The sequence below is a fragment of the Ascidiella aspersa genome, chromosome 2 (genome assembly GCF_963924565.1).
Source record: "Ascidiella aspersa chromosome 2, kaAscAspe10.2, whole genome shotgun sequence".
Lineage (NCBI taxonomy): Eukaryota > Metazoa > Chordata > Ascidiacea > Phlebobranchia > Ascidiidae > Ascidiella > Ascidiella aspersa.
In genome coordinates, this window is record NC_139448.1 from 12,381,995 (window position 1) to 12,401,853 (window position 19,859).

General features: G+C 34.9%; 3 protein-coding genes across 3 annotated transcripts; 2 read left to right on the forward strand and 1 right to left on the reverse strand.

Annotated features, from left to right (window-relative positions):
- Positions 1–1,032: 1,032 nt before the first annotated feature.
- On the forward strand, positions 1,033–13,416 carry LOC146163726 (pyruvate carboxylase, mitochondrial-like). The gene is made up of 24 exons (XM_083382629.1): positions 1,033–1,365; positions 1,468–1,551; positions 1,964–2,167; positions 2,302–2,467; positions 3,044–3,189; positions 3,579–3,696; positions 3,813–4,012; positions 5,008–5,078; positions 5,207–5,369; positions 5,504–5,686; positions 6,121–6,210; positions 6,591–6,735; positions 7,203–7,427; positions 7,735–7,891; positions 8,313–8,556; positions 8,928–9,039; positions 9,490–9,627; positions 10,228–10,386; positions 10,506–10,591; positions 10,874–11,053; positions 11,554–11,700; positions 11,912–12,157; positions 12,224–12,313; positions 12,491–13,416. The coding sequence occupies exons 1-24, from the start codon at positions 1,279–1,281 to the stop codon at positions 12,647–12,649; spliced, it is 3,600 nt and encodes a 1,199-aa protein (XP_083238755.1). The 5' UTR covers positions 1,033–1,278; the 3' UTR covers positions 12,650–13,416.
- Positions 13,417–13,428: 12 nt separating this feature from the next.
- On the reverse strand, positions 13,429–14,876 carry LOC146163727 (intraflagellar transport protein 22 homolog). The gene is made up of 4 exons (XM_083382630.1): positions 14,734–14,876; positions 14,435–14,609; positions 14,123–14,295; positions 13,429–13,930 (listed from the first exon to the last, which is right to left on the reverse strand). Exons 1-4 carry the CDS (start codon positions 14,809–14,811, stop codon positions 13,808–13,810), a joined length of 549 nt encoding a protein of 182 aa, XP_083238756.1. The 5' UTR covers positions 14,812–14,876; the 3' UTR covers positions 13,429–13,807.
- A 1,884-nt stretch (positions 14,877–16,760) lies between these two features.
- LOC146163728 (uncharacterized) lies at positions 16,761–19,826 on the forward strand. Its single transcript, XM_083381472.1, has one exon. The coding sequence runs from the start codon at positions 16,774–16,776 to the stop codon at positions 19,819–19,821; it is 3,048 nt and encodes a 1,015-aa protein (XP_083237598.1). The 5' UTR covers positions 16,761–16,773; the 3' UTR covers positions 19,822–19,826.
- The last annotated feature ends 33 nt before the right edge of the window (positions 19,827–19,859 follow it).

The following is a 19,859-nucleotide window of genomic DNA, read 5'->3' on the forward strand; positions in this document are numbered from 1 at the left end:
ACTAAATTATTTGACCACGCCCCTGAGGCCAAGTCATTTACGATTTGTTACTTTATTGCATGTTTACTGACATACATTAACTTAGTTGCATTTGGGGCTTCTCTTAGCGCATTTTTGTCTGACTCGGCAATTTCGCGTTCGAGCATAACACGGGCCTACGTGACAGTGGCAACACGTCGTCGCAGACCAGAGTAAACAGAAGAAAGTTCGAGGAGCAGCAAACAAGATATATGCCACATGTTATTCAGTTTGTGGTTTAGTGCAGTAGAAAACTTGAGCCGAGCAGTCGGGCACGCAGAGTGCTCTGAAAAAAGTGTATTGAATGCCTTTAACTGACTTCGAGTCAAGTGTGCAGCCATTATTGTTAAGTGTACGCTATAGTTTTCGAAATGTGTTACATAAAATAAAATTATGCATTTGGAAATAGTTTTACCACAGTAGAAATTTGGTTTGCTTAAAGTTAAAACCATAAACTGAAGTCTTTAGGGCGACTTGATTAAGCGAAAGGTAATGTTATGCGTGCGACATTGCTAAGTCTCAGCCGGTTTCCGAGTACTTTTGTTTAGGTCACGTTTCGGTTACGCTTCAGGCCCAATCGTAACGTCAGTTCCAAAGTTCACAAAAACAAACAGGACACGTGCGCGCTGCGTGAGTAATAATGACGTTTTGAAGTAGAGTTTGTCGACGGACCCACAGATATAACTAACCTTGAGCCATGAAAACATAATAACGCTGTTTTAAATAAATTAAACTCGAGCAGACTAGAAATTCAGCGCCAAATTGAAATACAAAGCTCACATAAAACAGTTGCATTTTTGCACTGAGCTTACGTCTCTTAAACATATGTTTGGGTTATTTAATCGCACAACACACCATTGTCGGGCGGCGAAACAGCCGGAAAAATAGGTCACCGGAATGAGTTTATTTTCCGTTGCCTTTTTAGTTCAGTAGCAACGCACTAATGCGCAGCAGCAAAACGTGCATTGTGCAAAAAGTGGAAGATTGTTGCAATGACAACATGTTGTTTGTTGAAAACTTGACGGTTTTTGTCGCTAGTACTACAGAGCGTAAATGTAGACGAATATTTCATGTTTGCATTTTGCTACATAATATTGTTTTCGATATATGTCTACTATACAATTATTTGCATTTGCAGTTTTGCTTATAATTTTCAACTATTTTATTCAACCTGGGCGACATGTAATGATTATTATTGGCTGACTTTTTGTTTTAAACAATATTTTCGGCAAATATTACATATTGCTTTTAAGAATCAAGATGCAGTTGTTAAAGTTCGGTTCAGTTTTCAGCAGATCACAAAAATCTTGTAGATTGAATGCCGGTGGTAATTCTGCTGCTCTGCAGGTATTATTATTTTTAATTTTTATAAAACTATGGTGTTTATTTTTTGAATTAAAGTATGAACTATGCTTTTCACTAAATTTATTTCCATGTGTGTTTAAACAGGTGTGCCGTCATTACAAAACAACATTTGGAGTTACATATCCAAACAAAAGCTCAAGTGATGGGGCCATCAAACCAATCAATAAGGTTAATAAGAATTTATTTTATATAAACTTTGCAAGTTTGTTTGAAGGGTTTAATGAGATTAAAACCTGTATGCATCAAAATATAAGTTAAGACTGTTTTGGCATTTAATTTAAGTCCCATATTTTTTAAATGTTAAACATAAATATTAATATATTTCGCTACAATGGCCTACCTAAATGGTTTATTAAAATAGAAGTCAAAATAAGCAAAACATATTTATTTTTATTATTTCAAAATACTCATTAATTTGCAAGGGGGAGGCAATTAATTTAAAAAACAATTAGATTTTGCTATGCATGTATTTTAGTCTTTAGTTGGTAAATACTGGTTTACAATAACTGCAAGGCCAATTTTTTTAAGTTGACTTAATGTAGAACATTGGTAATTGCATGTTCTAAACTCTATGTCACAGGTTATGGTTGCAAACCGAGGAGAAATCGCAATTCGAGTGTTCCGAGCATGCACAGAGCTTGGCATACGAACTGTGGCTGTTTACTCAGAGCAAGACAGACAACACATGCACAGACAAAAAGCAGATGAATCATATCTCGTGGGAAAGGGACTAGCACCTGTTGAAGCTTACCTAAATTATCCTGAAATCATTTCTGTAGCAAAGGTACTGTGCAACATTTAGTTCACTTAAAGAATTATTTTTTTTACTTTTGTCAAAATCCACATATTTGTTGAGTTAATTTGCTGTACTGCAACCCGGACTCATTTTAATTTAAACAAATGTTAATGTTTTTGCAGGAAGTAGGAGTAGATGCCATTCACCCAGGTTATGGATTGCTATCAGAACGGTCTGATTTTGCACAAGCTTGCATTGATGCTGGAATACGATTTGTTGGGCCTTCACCGAAAGTTGTTGAACAAATGGGAAACAAAGTTGAAGCCCGAAAAATTGCGGTGGCAGCAGGTAAATTGTTTCCATTTTTTTTGTTTTTTTTAACAGGAAATAAAGCTTGAGAATTGCTTTTCCAAAGACCAGTTTTCTAAACCAGTGGTTCTCAGCCTTTTTAGCTTACGGACCGGTAAAATTTTAAACAAAATTTGCGGACTGGTGAACTTGAAAAATCAAAATCAACCCAAAATGTAATTACGACAAAACTATGCAACTTAAAACCAAACAACGGAAATTTAATCAACAACTTCCTGTTGTCGTTTTGATAGCGTATCATACTTGAAATATGTAATTCTATTGAAGTTTTACATATAACTGGTCTTAAAGTTTAAGACTTGAACGAGTTGTAGCCTACCGTACTTTTAAACAGTTGGGCAAAACACTTGCAGCATTGTGACGTATGATAAGTCCAAAGTAGAGCATTCACTCTATGTTACGTCACAATGCTTCCTGCAAATTACGGAAATGGCGAAATTCTAAATTTGTTTGACAACTTTGCTTTAAACATCTTGCATTTGAGATATAAAATTGTAATATTTGGCGGACTGGCGGTTGAGAACCACTGATCTAAACTACCGGCTTTTATCACAGGTGTGCCAGTTATTCCTGGAACAGATTTTCCTATCACCACATTACAGGAAGCCCAGGACTTTGTGGGTCAACATGGATTCCCAGTTATCTTGAAAGCTGCTTTCGGTGGAGGGGGACGCGGAATGAGATTGGTGAACAGCATGGCGGTAAGAAAAATGTTTCAGTTACACAGTTTGCTACAAATGTTTTTACAAACATCTTTTGTTAACTTTGCATCATTTTGTTTAAGCTTTAAACCCCTTTAATTATCAGTGTTTACATTTGTGTTTTTCCAATAAAAAAGATCAATCTTTTTACCGTTTTGTTACTATTTACAAAATCCTTACCAAAGGCTAGTCGTTTAAGTTGTACTACTGGATTGCTTCAATTTAATACTAAAAAACCCGACCTTATATTGAATTATATATAATACTTGCTTAAATAAGGTGTATTTTAAATTTACCAAAACTGTATTATTTTGAGACCTACATGAAACATTGTTTTAAACATAACACAAAACTGTTTTGATATTTTTTGTTCAATATTTTTAAACCAGGAGCTTGAGGATAACTTTAGCCGAGCAGTTTCCGAAGCTGAAAAAGCTTTTGGTAATGGAGCAATGTTTGTGGAACGCTATTTGGAGGGACCAAGACACATAGAAGTGCAGATCTTAGGTAAATTAATTTTTAACACTTGTTTAGTTCCTTGCAGCTTGAAGTAAATACTCTTAACTTTCAATCAATGGGTTTCAGTCTGCTCTTCCTAAACCATAGTTTTGCAACAATATCAGGCGATCGAGCTGGCAACCTTGTTCACTTGCACGAGCGTGATTGCTCAATTCAAAGGCGATACCAGAAGGTGGTGGAACTTGCACCAGCTTCCAATTTGCCAATAACACTCCGTCGTATGCTTGCTGATGATGCTTTAAGGATAGCGAGATTTGTCGGATATGAAAATGCAGGCACTGTAGAATTCCTTCTAGATTCACAGGTAGGTCCCTTTGGTTTATTGCAGGGGTCAAGAACCTTTTTACCTAAGTGAGCCATAAAAGCGGAATACTTTCGGTTGTATTTCAATGAGAGTCATTTAACATGTTTTAACATCTAGTTTGTTGGAATTGGAACTGAAAACTAATGGATCCGATCCGATACTGAAGTCTTTATCAGTGTACACGTACAGGAATTTATTAATACACGCAAAGGCTTAAACAAGTGGATTCCTTATTCAAATAGAATGATACAAAACAATGTTAATAAAACAGAAACAGAATCAGTAAGTTAAACATCATTGCCAAACACTTACAAGTAACTAACAAAATGAGCTCCTACCGCGACAAGGTAGTAACACCAACTGCCGTAAGGACAACTACAATGTCAAGGCACCATGTGCTCAGTGGCCTTTGACCGCAAGTTATAGAATGATTACACAATTAAATAGGTCATAAAGCACTTACATAAAAATGCGGTTTAGCAAGCTCACTGTTAATCTTAACAGGAACAATAGTGTTTTTGAATAGGGTTTTTAGTTTGTTCTTATTTAAAAAGCAGGCCGCTTTTTATCGCGAAAAAACTACATTGGCTAAGTTTAAAAAACTTGGATTACAGGAAGCCATGATAAGAACATTATGTTTAAACCCTAATAGATTCCGTCAAACAGACTTATCGCCACCAACAGACAAATAGGCGAAGCGCTGAAAAATTGCTACTATTCTTGTTTTAAAAATATACAAAATACTATTTGCAAAGGGACTATGACCGCATGCTGTTTTATTCACATCATGCTAGAATGATAGATTAGATTTTACTGCAGGCAAAATTCCTTTATCAAAAGAGCCACATGGCGTCACCAAAAGAGCCATATATGGCTTGCGAGGCATACGTTTGTGACCCCTGATTTATTGGTATGTTTTGTTTTGAAAAGTATATTCTAAAATTTTTGTGACTTAGTTAAACAATATCATCAGATCTATGTTGGTTTGTGTTTAGGGTCGCCACTACTTCATTGAAGTGAATTCTCGGTTGCAAGTTGAGCACACCATAACTGAACAGATTACCGGGTAGGTGTTTTTCAACAAATAACTTCTTATTGCAATTTCTGATTACAGTCTCTTTATTGGTGCTTCCTTGTCAGTGTAATTGTACATTTCTATTTTTGTTTACTAAAAATGTGTTCACTTCACTTCAGTGTTGATCTTGTTCAATCACAACTGAGGCTTGCAGAAGGTTATCTTCTTCCTGACTTGAAGCTAACTCAGGAGCAAATCCAAGTGAATGGGTGCGCCATCCAGTGTAGGGTTACCACTGAAGATCCTGCTCATGATTTCCGACCAGATACCGGAAGAATAGAGGTATTATTTTTTTGGTTGTTACAAAAAAATGTTCATAAAAATTAATTTGTATTAAATCAAGTAAATTTGTTGTGTTAATTTGTTGTACTAATAGCAACACTATGCATGCATAATTATCTTGTTTTTTTATTAAGGTTTTCCGTAGTGGTGAAGGTATGGGTATTCGCCTTGACAGTGCCTCAGCATTTGCAGGAGCAATAGTGTCGCCGCATTATGATTCACTGCTTGTCAAAGTCATTGCGCATGCTGCAGACATGCCATCAGCTGCAAGAAAAATGCACAGAGCTCTTCGAGAGTTCAGAATACGTGGCGTTAAGGTACATATGAAATCACTATTTACATTTAATATTTTTTAAACATCAAACATTAATGTAATGTAAGCCGATTTCTTTAAAAAAACAAGTATTGGTGGTGAATTGTAAATACCAGGCGTATTAAGTTGACTTTGTTGTTTTAACCAATAGTGTGCTTTAAGCTTGGTTAGATAAAGGCTACATTCAATAAAACAGACAGGAAGCCATTAAAACTGAAGGCCCTAGTTATTTAGGAAGTAAGGCTGTGATGAATTATAACAAGTGACTTGTGTTCGGAATGTTCTTCGTTCAGTGGCAGATAGTTTTCACTTAGAGTTGCAACACTCCAGCATTTCTTTATAAAAAAAATTTCAAGAAAAAAAAATGTTAAATGAATAAACATAATCTAAAAAACATTTAAATTGATTTTATGTATGATATCCTTTTATTTTGTTTAGACGAATATTCCTTTTTTGTTGAATGTCATTACCAATGAAACATTTCTTCATGGCACCATTACAACTCAATTCATTGACAGCAACCCACAGGTTTGCATTGTTCACCTTTAAATTTGTGGACGTTTTCTATGTAGTTTTATATTTGCTGTATATACAAAATATGAAACAATATGTTTTAGTTAGACATTGCCATTATAAATGGCCATGAGAAAAAAAAACACTTTTTTAAAGAATCTTAAAATATAATTTGTCTATAGAAAACAAGTTTTTTGTGTTACACAATGCCTGCCGAGAATTACTTATTATGTTTTATCATGTGGTAAACATGAGTAGACAATAGGCTGTTTCACCGATCTGACTCATTTCAGCTTGAACTTTGCTTTGTTTGAAAGAGGGTTAACTGGGCGTGATAAATTTTATTGACTTTGTTGAAGGTTAAAACTTTGTCATGATCCAGCATTTTTTTATAGCTTTTCAAACTCGCCCCCAGCAAGAACCGAGCAGGACGCCTTCTTCAATATTTGGCAGAAGTTATGGTTAACGGGCCGTCCACACCATTACCAACCACTTTAAAGCCACCTTATACTGAAGTGGATGTTCCAAAGTTACCTCCAAGTAATCAATATTTTTAGTATAGCACTTATACAGAGCTTGTGTTTATTTGCCTTTGGTGTAAAACACTGAGCATATGCCTTTTTAGAATATAAGAGTTTGTAGCCTGACAAAATAGTAAAAAAACTAGTGAAATAAAAGTTTTAATTGGCACAAAATTAATATCTCTTTTAAGGGCAGCTTAACTTGAAGACTAGAAGCTTTTCATTGTTCTTTTCACATTTTAAACTTGCACAAAAATAAAGAAAATTGAAATCTTAAAGGCAAACTATTTTTAGCATATATACTAGTTAAGGGCAGCTTAACTGAATGACCAAAATGTTGTTGTTTTGTACTGTCTTTTCACATTTTAACTTTTAAGTCACACAAAAATAACATAAAAACTATTTTCAGCAAATTCTAATTTATTATATTGCTTTAGATTTCCTGCTGTTTCTCTTTTTATTATTCTAAAATATTCTTGGTTTAAGGTCAGTACACACCTACTGGCTGGAGGGATGTACTTCTGGAAAAGGGCCCAGAAGGATTTGCAAAAGCTATAAGAGCAAACAATGGTCTTCTCATCACTGATACAACCATGCGCGATGCACATCAGTCCTTGCTGGCTACTAGAGTGCGGACTTATGACCTAGAAAAGATTTCACCGTTTGTGTCAAGAAGATTGAATAACCTTTTTTCATTGGAAAACTGGGGAGGTATGCGAAAAATTGTTTTGTCAAACATCAATTGTTTAAAACAAAATAGGTTTTATTTGTAACTTAGGTGATGGTAAATGGATGAAAACGTACTTTTTGTAGTTAATTTCCATTTTGAATTCTTCAGTTATTATTTTAAATATAAGACATAATAAGAATATCAAAACCAATACAGAAGTCTCTAAAGAGTTATTCAAAACGTTCAAACTGATACCTACTTCTGTATGGGCTTTGATATTCTTATTGCATCTTACTACAACCTCCAACCATTATGCTCCAATATTTTAAATTTATTTTGGTTTATTAGGAGCCACTTTTGATGTTGCGCTGAGATTCCTTCATGAGTGTCCCTGGGAGAGATTGCGAATTTTGCGAGAAAGGATACCCAACATACCTTTTCAGATGCTGCTGCGTGGAGCCAATGGTGTTGGGTACACAAGCTACCCAGACAATGTTGTCAAAAGGTAAATGTTTGCCAACTCAAACAAGTTGTCTTATATGAATGACCTACAGGCCATCTCCTAGAATGTTACACTCACTGATAGGGATTTCTCACAATTTTTTTCACTTTTGGATTTCTTTTTCTTTATTATAGATTTTAGTTTCTGAAAAAAATTAAACTACAAAGTCAAGAAAAGCAAAAAAACACATGGCAGTATCATTATGCATGGAAACCTGTTAACTTAAAAAAAAAACTTGTGACTAGCTAAAAACATAAGTAAATTGCCTCCAAGCCAATAATATTGGCACATACCCTTTCTGAATTTACTAAAAACCGTTACTCAATGTGTAAATGTTACAAGTTATTGGTTTTCCGTCAATTGAATGTTTACCGATTAGCCAATCATGTTAAATTGATGAATGCTAACCAACTGTCATCCACAGATTTTGTGAGCTGGCTTGCGATAATGGCATGGACATCTTTCGCATTTTTGACTCGATGAACTATCTTCCCAACATGCAACTTGGTATGGAGGCAGTTGGTGAAGCAGGTGGTGTGGTTCAGGCTGCTATTTCCTATACAGGGGATGTGTCTGACCCAAGCAGAGTAACAAAGTATGATCTGAAGTACTACCTCAACCTTGCTGATGAACTGGTGAAGATTGGAACACATATTCTTTGTATAAAGGTAAGTTGTCTTTTTTTTAAATAGAAGTTGGCACTAATTGCTTTTAACAAATTCACAGTTGTAGCTAAATGTGCAAACAGAAAGAAGTGATTTGCAAACAAATTATTACTTTTATTTTAAGTCTGCGCTATTAATATTTCTTTCAGCCCTTTAAAAAAGATTTTTTTTGCAAAGTCTGAGTAAAAGAAGTCATTTACTATGTCTAAAAACTTCGTTAAGGGATTTTTGGTATGACAATTGTGGTACTCTGTTTTTCTCAAATAAGGTGCGGGTCTTATTTATTTTATAGTACAGAGATTTGAATAAATATATATATAATATATATATATAACAAAAAATAACATTTTTTACAATTTCCTGTTTCCTTTAAGGACATGGCTGGACTTCTTAAACCACAAGCTGCCCGAATTCTTGTGTCTGAGCTAAGAGAGAAATACCCTGACATGCCAATACACGTCCACACTCACGACACATCTGGTGCAGGTACTAAAACTTAAAGTTGTGCATTTTAAATTTTTGTAAACTACTAGTAATTAATTTTTTAACACAACCCTGAGATTGTGTGTTTGGTGTTTTCCAGTGGGTTTAGGCAACTATACATTTTGTATTTTTTTAATAAAATTTTCAGGGTAAAAGTGACATGATAAGTAAAAACATCTTGATTTTATTTTTTGGAAAAGGGTTACTGGAATTAGTTAGCCCAAGGATATCCTTGCAAGAAGACCAAGGCTTAAACGTTGTTATGGTGTTTTAGTAGGGCAACTAACCTAGTAGGGCAACTAACCCAGGTATTTGCTGGGGTCGAACCTGAAAACCTCTTTGTGAGTAGGAGGATTTTTTTAACCTGCCCTTGCCTGCACAAAATTATTTAACCATACTTTTTTGTAAGGCTTACAAAGTGCTTTTATAGTGATTTGTGTCATTGTTCAATAGGTGTTGCATCTATGATCGCGGCAGCAGAGTCAGGTGCTGATATTGTTGATGCAGCGATCGACTCTATGTCAGGCATGACGTCACAACCAAGTCTTGGTGCATTGGTTACATCGCTGGAAAGAACAAAATTAGATACAGGTCAGTTGTGTGAGTTGTATAACACTTTTAAGCTTGTTTGTTGATAAATATATCACCACTTATGTTTAAACTACAAAGCATTTATGGTTGTTATTAACATTGATTAAAATTGTTACTTCAAAGTATTAAAAGCAATTAATGTGCTTAACAGAAATATACCAACACAAATTTAATGACGAAAATCAACTTTCAAAAATAAAACACAAATACATAAGCAATTTGTTGTCAAAACAGTCAAACGTCATATGTAAAATATAAAGGCAATAGGAAGGCATGATTTAATGAAACCATAAATGGTTACTGTATGTTTATCCTAAACTAAAATTTCACTATACACCAGCAGTTGTTAAGCCGTTTACCTTTTGAAGATTGTTAGGTTTGCGCGAAACATTTCATAGTTTAGAAAAATATTCAAGTTACAATTGGCGGCAAGCGTGCTAGACTTCTATGCACACTATTCATTACAAAACTTAAAATATTATGTTAATACTTACTGCCTGATTTGACAAAGCTTTTAAAAGCTGTACTTTATTGGGAACCCTTATATTAGGTTTTACCTTCCCCGCTTAAGCAAATATTTCATGGGTATTATATATACAGGCCTTCCAATGAATCACTTGACCGAATACAATGACTACTGGGAACAAGCTCGTCAGCTGTATGCTCCGTTTGAGTGCACTATAACAATGAAGTCTGGTGACTCTGGAGTTTATAAGCATGAAATTCCAGGAGGGCAATACACCAACCTGCACTTCCAAGGTAACCCGTTTTGTTCATTCAACTGTAAAAAGTTATTTCAATGCTTTTTTTAATGATTTTAATTTTTCATCTTAGTTTAAAGTTAGACTGATGTTATTTAAAAAAAAATAATTTAACAGCACATTCCATGGGATTGGGGAACCAGTTTTCCAAGGTGAAAGAAAGATACATTGAGGCCAACAAGATGTTTGGGGATCTTGTAAAGGTAATTTATATTATATGCAATGTATTTGCTGTTAAAGGTGGTCTTACCTAGTTGGAGTGTTATTTAATAATATTAAAAGACTGAAAAAACTCGTAATTAAGTCAATTCCAATTTTTTATCTATCAATAAATTCTTCTTTATATGGGACTAGAAGAATATTTATAAATGATGTAATGTAAGTGTTAATAACATTAAAACTGTGTTACAGCTTAGTAAAAAAACTTTTACCCTGTGTAAATGCTGGTTTAATCGCATTAACATGGACATATGCTTTTTATCAAGGTGACGCCATCTTCAAAAGTTGTTGGTGACATGGCCCAGTTTATGGTACAAAATGACTTGTCAGCTGAAGACGTTGAGGCAAGAGCTGACGAACTGTCTTTTCCCAAATCAGTCATTGACATGCTCAAAGGTGCTATTGGTTATCCACCAGGTGGTTTCCCAGAACCTCTACGGAGCAAGGTAGGTTCTATCAAGCAGACTTGGACAACTAGATAATTAGTTTTGTAGTTAAAGGAATTAGAGCAAAATGTGTCTAATTCTAATTGCAATCTAATTCGAGAATTGCATGTGTGCGATAATTCTAGTTATAATCTAATTCGGATTTTACCAAAAAATTATACTTTGTTTAACGGCATTTTTAGTATCTCAGTCAAAAAAAGATTTTCAATTAAAACTTTTTGGTCGGAACGACTTGTGAAAAGCATAGGCTATGCTAAAAGGAATAACATCAGAACAGGAATACTTAGCACTCACATTCTTATGATAATAATTTTAAACTAATTTCATTGTGAATAATAAATGTAATTCTAGTTTAAATTCGTTTTTTATAAGAATTCGGTAATTCAAATCTAATTTGGAAAATCTGTTGCACAAAATACAAATATGTTTTTGTATCATAATTTTCTGTACACCTAACTTTTCGTGAATATGTATCTACAGTGTTTTTTATACAACCTTAGATTTTGCGTGACGAGCCAATCATTGAAGGTCGGCCCGGTGAATCCCTCGAACCACTTGACTGCGACCAACTCAAGCGTGACATGATCGAGGAGCACGGGGACCATATTACCGATGAAGATGTTATGAGTGCTGCCATGTACCCCAAGGTAGAATTTCGCTTCTGTTCTTGACACCAACGTTAAATAAATTCTGTCACAGATTAAAGTGAAAAGTTGTACCACATAAGAATACAACCAAAAAGAAAAAAAATTTCAAAAGAAACAGGACCGTAATTTTTTTATGTTTTTTTAAAAGGCCGAAATAATTTGTCTGATTAAGGGTAGTATACCTTACCACACATCATAACTATTGTTTCAGGTAACTAACGACTATCTCCGCTTCTTTGCCAAATACGGTCCAGTGGAGAAACTAGACACTCCCACATTCCTGCTGGGCCCCAGGATTGCAGACGAGTTAAAGGTAACTTTGGAGCCAGGAAAAACTCTGCATATTAAACCTCTTGCTGTGGGCGACTTGAAAGCAGAAACTGGAGAGCGAGAGGTTTTCATGGAACTCAACGGCCAGTTGAGAACTGTTTTGGTCAAAGACCAAGAAGCCCTAAAGGTATAATTGTGATAGAACCATCTGAATGGTGCTCAATTTATTTCTTATATAAAATTGCATGTTTAGGAAATGCATTTCCACCCAAAAGCAAGGGAAGGTGTAAAGGGCTCAATTGGTTCTCCAATGCCTGGCGATGTTCTTGAAGTTAAAGTCAAAGTGAGTGTTGTGTTTTCATTTTTCCTTTTTGTAAGAATGTTATCATATTTCGTCAAATAATTGTTACCATTAATTTAAGAGTTTAAGAAATACTTGTTGCAAACAACTTATTTTTGCTGTTACCATTGATCCAAGACCTATAAGAAATACTTCAAAAACTACTTGTATTTGTAACAGGAAGGTGACATCGTTAGCAAGGGACAACCACTGTTGGTGATAAGTGCTATGAAAATGGAAATGGTTGTTGCGGCAACTGTCGATGGTGAAGTAAAAGATTTGTCTGTGAAATCTGGAATGCATGTGGAGGGTGATGACCTGCTTTTGGAGATTCAATAGTCTTACTATGCGCTGTTGCACAGTAATGTCTCTGCTTTGGGTGTATTATTTTCTGATACAACATTTCCTGCAAAGAACGAAAGGCTTGTGCATCATGGTACACCTCAAGAGTTATTTTTGTTTATTTTATTTGATCAAAATAGATGTCATTTTAAAAGTGGTGATCTTTTTCTTGCTTAGATAGTGCTTGTCATCTGGTTTATTCCATTTAGTAATTAGATACAACTACTTTTAAAGGCTAAAAACGCACTTGCTATAAAATTAGTTTTTATGTCGCCTTTTCTGTGCATAAATGCTATGTTATTTTGGCCATTTACATAGCTATCTAAAAATTAGTCTAAAACATGTTGAAGATCAAATTTTTTTACATTTTCTAGACAACATCCTATTAAGCACCTGGGTCAGAACGCACCGTAATATCATGTTTTAAGTTGCTATTCTTATGTTGCCTGTATTTTGAAATGCCACCATAAACTTTTATAGCTGTAACAAATGTGTGTTTCCGGAGTTATGCAAGATACTATTTTTTCTCAACTGCTGTTTTCACTGAATATCATTCACTTGTATCATATGGTGGTTTATTAAGGATGCCTTTTTAAAAAGGGTAAAAAATGCATATTGTATATTATAAGTTTGAGTTCCTTGTTGCACTGCTGCACAACCTATTTTATGCATAATTTACCTATTTTTAGCAATAAATTTCCTGCCACACCAACTTGAATGTGAAATACTTAATCAAAAGAACCTTACAATATTTGTAGAACAAGATGTACCAAGCTTTTAGTTGTACATTTATTTTAAATTAAGTACTGCGTTTAACAAAGTTACATTGTAGATTACTTGCTGCGAAAGAGTCATAAACAAAAATGTAAACACATTTTTATGGTGTCCATGATAGCTAAAGAAACTTCAGACTCACAATAAGTTTGATTTCCTCATTTAGTGATTGCAATCCTGTTTTTGTTTATTAAAAATTTATCTTGTTTGTTTCATTAATATCTATCTTGAGAAAATACACATTTATTCCTGTATTTTGTTGACGATACAAAAAGTTGCTTATAAATACAAAAATGTAATATTCTAAAGTTATTATTGCATTATTACAGTGGTCTTCAGGTGAGAGTAGTATATATTACTATGTGACATAAGTTTTCAGTGTTAAGATAATATGCTCAGTTCCTCTTTATTTCGTGAATCTGACAATTTTACAAGAATATTTTCCAGTAGATTTTGAAATGACTCCTGTATATCTTCAGACTTGTTTTCAAAGTTTGTACTTAGCTGCAAAAGAAACAGGCCATTTACTTTACATTTTTTTTATTTTACTGTTTATAAAAAAATTGATATGATACATATATTTACTGTCGATGCTAAGACAGAAATACATGAAACAAAAATTACTTGAAGCAAAAAAAGAATAGGTCTGTTTACAACATTGTATTCACAAATTAAGCTAAATAAATCAAAACTTACAATTGGAACATCTTTAACAGGAGAAGTCATGCTTTTGAAATCCTTTGATCTAAAATTTGCAACAATAAGGCAAAATCGCTCTTTGATATTCTGGTTAGTAACAAAAAAATTGAAAAGGGTTGGAATAGAAGGGTTCGGCCTTGTCCTATTTGGATCGTACACAATGATGACACCTTTAAAAACAAACAACATAAAAATTGAAAATGACTAATTATTTATGCAGATTGTAGATTAACTAATAAATGTTTGAAATATCTATACATATGGAAAGTACTACCTATATTGACATAAAGAAAACCTAATATCCTTTACCGTCGGATTGATGTGCCATTGCAGGCCAACAACTTTCTAAATCTTCATTTCCACTGCAATCCCAAAGTTCAACATCGACTTTTACTTGGGATCCGTTTTCATTATTCACCAAGGTTTCAAATTCCAAAATTCTTACGCCAGCAGTAGGTTTGTAAGGGCTGTTTAAGACATCTGTCTGATAACAACACAAAAATGCATGATTAACAAAATATCCTGCAACAGATGTTTTTTAAACAAGCATTAATGCCATAAAAAATATCCCAAAGAACAATTAAAAAAAAACATTGTTTTATTATTACCTGATCTCCCAAAATGTTTGATAGCGCTGTCTTCCCTGATTCGCATGGACCGACTACCACTATTTTTGCTTTATACATGCTAAAAATGTTTTCTTTGCCTTCAAATTCAATTCTACAGGCGAAAAATTAAACTCAACAATTTGACCAAAGAATGCTACGCCTGGATGGTTGTTGTTAAAAACAAGTTCATTGAAGCATGACTGATAACGGAACTTCAGTAAAAAAGATCCAAACAAATGTTTTTTATTCTTGCAATGAATCACATTAATGGAAATTAGAGTGTTAACTTGTACATTAACAAATTTTATGCAAAGCATTCACACGAAAAGCGCACTTATTAAATGAAAATTTTTTATTCTTTTTTTTTACTCTAGCGCCACAAGTGTACAAATAACATAGCTTCGTTTTTTTGCGCGATTTAAAATGTTGTCACTAATAATTTGTTAAAAACATATTTTTAAAAGTTTTATTTAATCCAACTACTAGTAATTCTTCAAAACTTTAATGGGCGCTGGTCTAGAATCCTACCACAACGAAACACCATTTGGGTTAAGGTACAGGTTAGCGTTTAGGCTGGTTCACACTAGACGCGTCTAGCGTTAACGTAAAGCGTTTTCAAAAACGCTTTCGGTTGCGGAAAAGTTGAAATATTTCAACTTTGACGCTTTCGGTTAGAAGCGAGGAAATTTGCCGTTAACGCTGGCAACGCGTTATGTGTGAACTGGACGACGTTAGCCGTTAGACGCCAGACGCTTGACGCTTGCCGTTAACGCGTCTAGTGTGAACCAGCCTTTTGGGTTAAGGTAGGTCAAGTATTATTATTAAATTTGGAATATAATAATACTTGACCCACCCACACCCAAACGCTAACCCGCATGCTAACTCAAATTTTATGCGTTGATTTTAGGACTGTGGTAGGATTCTAGACCAGCGCCCTTTAATGTTCAATTATCCAATCGTTTTATGTAGTATACTGCTTTTGTTCTTATATTTAGGCAACGAAATAAAGTGCTTTTGGCCAGCATTGTCAGGTTTAGTTTGTTTGGATTTCGGTTAATTATGGCTCAATGACTAACTGCAAAAATATAGCTAAACGTTTATCCAAAGAAATGCAACTTTATTTTTTTTCTTAAACTGATTTTCTTTGAAATTTCGCGCTGGTCTAGAATCCTACCAAATTTATTTTTGACAATACTGAGATAAGCTGTCAACATTAAAATTTTCAGGAAAGGAATAAATATGGGAGAATAACTATAATAATAATACCCAACCCTTCAAAACCGAAAAGCTAACTTGCATCCTAACAAGAATAATGTTGGCAATATAAAGCTATGGACATAAATGAGCGCTGGTCTAGAATCCTACCACAACAAACATTATTTTAGTTAGGGTGCGGGTTAGCGTTTGGGTTAAGGTGGGTCAAGTATTATTATTGAACAAAGAATATAATAACACTTTACACACCCTAACGCTAACCCCCACCCTAACCCAAATAATGTGCTTTGATTTCATAACTGTGGTATAGGATTCTAGACCAGCTACCCCAAAATATACTCAGTCTGTTTAATAGTAATATTCATCAATTGTTAAAATTGTAGCAAAAATTTACCCTGAAAGTGATAAAGTTTTTTCTATTCTTTATAATAATGCTTTCAATCAAAAGATTAGATAGGGTTAAAATTTACCAAGTTTTACGACAAATTGGCCCATATTACGAAATTTTATCATGACTAAAAAGCATTAAACTGTTTGGCTACTCTGCTTTTGACAATAATAAATTCTTAATAGTCCGTTTTAAGACAGTTTTACTGCAAACTATTAAATAAGTTTAGAGTATTCCATGATTACGTGTGAAATATATAAAACTTAGTTTGTGCTAAGCTATTTTTGTTATAGAAAAGCAGTAAATTGTGTCTACATTTTATTCTGAGTTGCATAAAAGTACAAATATAAATTATACAAAATGCTGACGTTGAATTTTGCTTTTCAGATTTAATGGCTCTCACTTTTGTAATATGAATCTGATTCCGCAATTGTAATATGAATTCCCTACCTCCTGTTCTTTCTGAAGGCAGACAAAGTCCATCAGAAGAGCTTTTAAATCGCAGAAAAATTCGACTCATACAAGTAAGACAACAAGAGCAACTCATTGCAAAGCGTGTCCGAAACCAAGTCAAGCAACAAAAAGAAAATGTGATTAAAGATGTTGCAGAAAAATTAAGCAAAGAATTTGACACTAAACAAGCATCAAAGTATGCAGAATCTAAAGAAAAATATATGGAAGGTTTGTCGAAATTTGGAGGGGCTCACAAAAATGCAGAAAGCGATGTGGTTGATCAGGCCCTATGCATGGCAAATTTTGAAAAACAAAAGGTTGCTGCTCGCAAGCGATACAATGAAGCAGTTAAACAAGCAAGGATGATAAGTGCTATTGAAGAGGAAAATAAAAAAATAATAAAGGAAAGAAAACTACTTGTCATGAAAAAAGAAATGGTTCGTGCAAAACAAATTGCTATGTTGCCTAAAAAGGAAACCAATACTCCTGAAAGTATTGATGCATTTAAAAGTGAAACCACTATTTTGGCTAATGGCACCGAGACGTTTTTGGTTGAGCGAGCTTCTGATGAAAATAATAAAAATGCAAAGGTACTTGCAGAAGATGAGCAAGAAAGATGCACCGAGTTGGATAAGGATCGGATTTGCGATCATGAAGCACAAATTGAAAGGGCCAGGGTTCGACACTTGGCAGCACTGCAGAAAACCAGGATGAACATTGAATATCAGAAGCTTGAATCAGACGTTAAGTATTTGCAAAGGAAATCTGCTTTTGCTCGCAAAAATAACTTTTCGGGGCCTACAGCATTTTCAGGAAATTTTGGACAAGCCACTGATGCTGAAATGCTTGAAACGCTGGGAATACCCCCTGCATGGAACACTGACTTAGTTGATGTGCCAGACACAAAATTAGAGCAAGAAGAAGAAAGTTTAACCTCTGAGCTTCTTACTTCACATGTTACAACAACAGATACAGAGATTGAAGAAACCAATACTACTGAACAATCCGATATTGAATCATCTGAATACTCTTCTGGATTAATGACAAGTGATGCTTCTGGTGCTGACAGTCAAGAACCTTTAATTAAGCAAAGTGTGGCCCTAAAGGACAACCCAATTCCTAGGGTGAGCGTAAATAAAAAGAAGAAGGCTGTTGCATTTGAAATTCCCACTAAAGACTCACCCCCACAAAAAAGAGCATATGAAGATAATAAGGTAAGTATTGCCACTTCACTGGAGGATAAAAATATTCCAGATGCCTCATCTGATGAGTGGGAAGATGTTGAAGAGGAGGAAACAACATCTAATGAAGACTTGCCCCAAAAGACCCAAGAACAAAATGCTGTAGATGATTTGCATAAGGTGAAAACCAGAAAAACTGCACCCAGTCCAAAAAAGCTAGTAACGGTTTCACATGAAGATGTAAAAAGGAGATTACTCCACCCAGATGTGATTGCATTTCAAAAACGCATTTTAGAAGCCCATTCTTCGTCAGTCAGTGAAACATCCAGTAAAAACACAACACAATCTTTTGACGAAACCTCAAGTCCTTCAAATACAAGCACGACGGAGCATGGCAAATCACTTTTGGTTAATAACTATGCTTCAAATGAAACTATTCCACCAAACATGGCCAAAAGTGTATCTAGTGATGATTCGGTTGTTTCTTTGGAAGATGGACTGCAGAAGATTGCTACTGGTATTACTAAACGGGAAGAAGAATTAAAAAGACATCAAGCTATCTTAGAAGATTATAAAGCAAAACTTTTAGCCCAGCAGAAACAACATGCTGTTATTGCAAAGCTATCTGCTAAAATAGGAAAAGAAATGTCACCTGAACCAGACTCTAAACCGGCAGAGTCAAATAAAAGTTGGAATGACAGTACCTCAAACATTCAGAACACAAGTAACTTAGGAAAACCTTTAAACATTCCAAGTTTGCTCCTAATGACAGATCCAAATATTGGACAACTGTCCCAAAACACTTCTACTTTAGATACTACATCACCCCAAAGCAGCCTATTTGCAAAGTCTGAATCGCCTCAATCAGGAAGTGTAAGCGTCCATGAAATAAGTTCAAACAGTGCACATGCCGATTCAGGATTGTCTGGTGAAAACGACAAAACCATTGAAGATGAACCCTTTACTCCTGTAATTGATGTGCATTCCTCTCACTCATCTGACCCAATGAGTCAGAGTAGTTTTTCCTTTGTGAAGCTCACTCCAGATGCAAACGAATCCAATTTCAGAGAGCCCGCGCCAATATCACAACATAGTAGCATTACCTTTTCTGATATTAGCTTTGACAAACAATCCTTTATTCAACTCCAGCCAGAGGCCTATGATCCAAAAAATACAACTGCTCAAAGTGAAACTCCTGCAAATATGTCTTCTTTTGTTGAGCTCACACCTCAAAATACAGATGTGGACTTGAGGGATGTTAGTACCTCAGAAGCATTGTCCAACTTGGACATTTCGGAGCATCCATTGTCCACCCATGAGCACAGTGAAGTTTCCTTTCCTCCATTGTCCAGTGTGGAAGACACAGGAGGCAGTATTCAGGTCAGAACTGATTCAGAAACTGAGCAAGCCAACAGTGACCCTGAATTTAACCAATCCTCATGGAAATCTTTACTTGGTGAAGCTTACAGCAACACAACAACTTCAGAATCTACTGTCTCTGATAAAGATTCCTCTGTAGAGACACTTAGATTTGATGACACCGTTATTGATACTCAAGCAAAAGGACTGTTTGATGTTACAGAAATGAGTTTAGTTTCCTTAAATTCAACAGTAGAAGATGCTTTTAATTTAGATTCCAGCAGGGCTTACAGAAACCCGAATGGAAATAATAGAATGAAAAGGTGTGGTGCGATTTTGAAGGAAAAGTTACCATCCCCCAATGTGACTGCCGACAGGACAATGTCACCCATGTTGATCAATCCATCACCTTCAACTGAAGTTAAGCCATCAGACAAGCATCTTGAAACTTTGTTGGCATATCTAAAGCGAATAGATTTGCAACAACAATAATCCATTAAACACAAAACACTTTGTGTCGCTTGGGTTTT

Bases quoted from the DNA above. Each gene is read 5' to 3' on its own strand.
- LOC146163726 (XM_083382629.1), top strand. From the start codon at position 1,279: ATGCAGTTGTTAAAGTTCGGTTCAGTTTTCAGCAGATCACAAAAATCT. The intron at 3,697-3,812 runs GTAAATTAATTT...CAACAATATCAG, and splicing joins CATAGAAGTGCAGATCTTAG to GCGATCGAGCTGGCAACCTT. The intron at 9,040-9,489 runs GTACTAAAACTT...ATTGTTCAATAG, and splicing joins TCACGACACATCTGGTGCAG to GTGTTGCATCTATGATCGCG.
- LOC146163727 (XM_083382630.1), bottom strand. From the start codon at position 14,811: ATGTATAAAGCAAAAATAGTGGTAGTCGGTCCATGCGAATCAGGGAAG. The intron at 14,610-14,733 runs GTAATAATAAAA...TGTTGTTATCAG, and splicing joins CAAACATTTTGGGAGATCAG to ACAGATGTCTTAAACAGCCC. The intron at 13,931-14,122 runs GTAAGTTTTGAT...TTTCTTTTGCAG, and splicing joins CTGTTAAAGATGTTCCAATT to CTAAGTACAAACTTTGAAAA.
- LOC146163728 (XM_083381472.1), top strand. From the start codon at position 16,774: ATGAATTCCCTACCTCCTGTTCTTTCTGAAGGCAGACAAAGTCCATCA.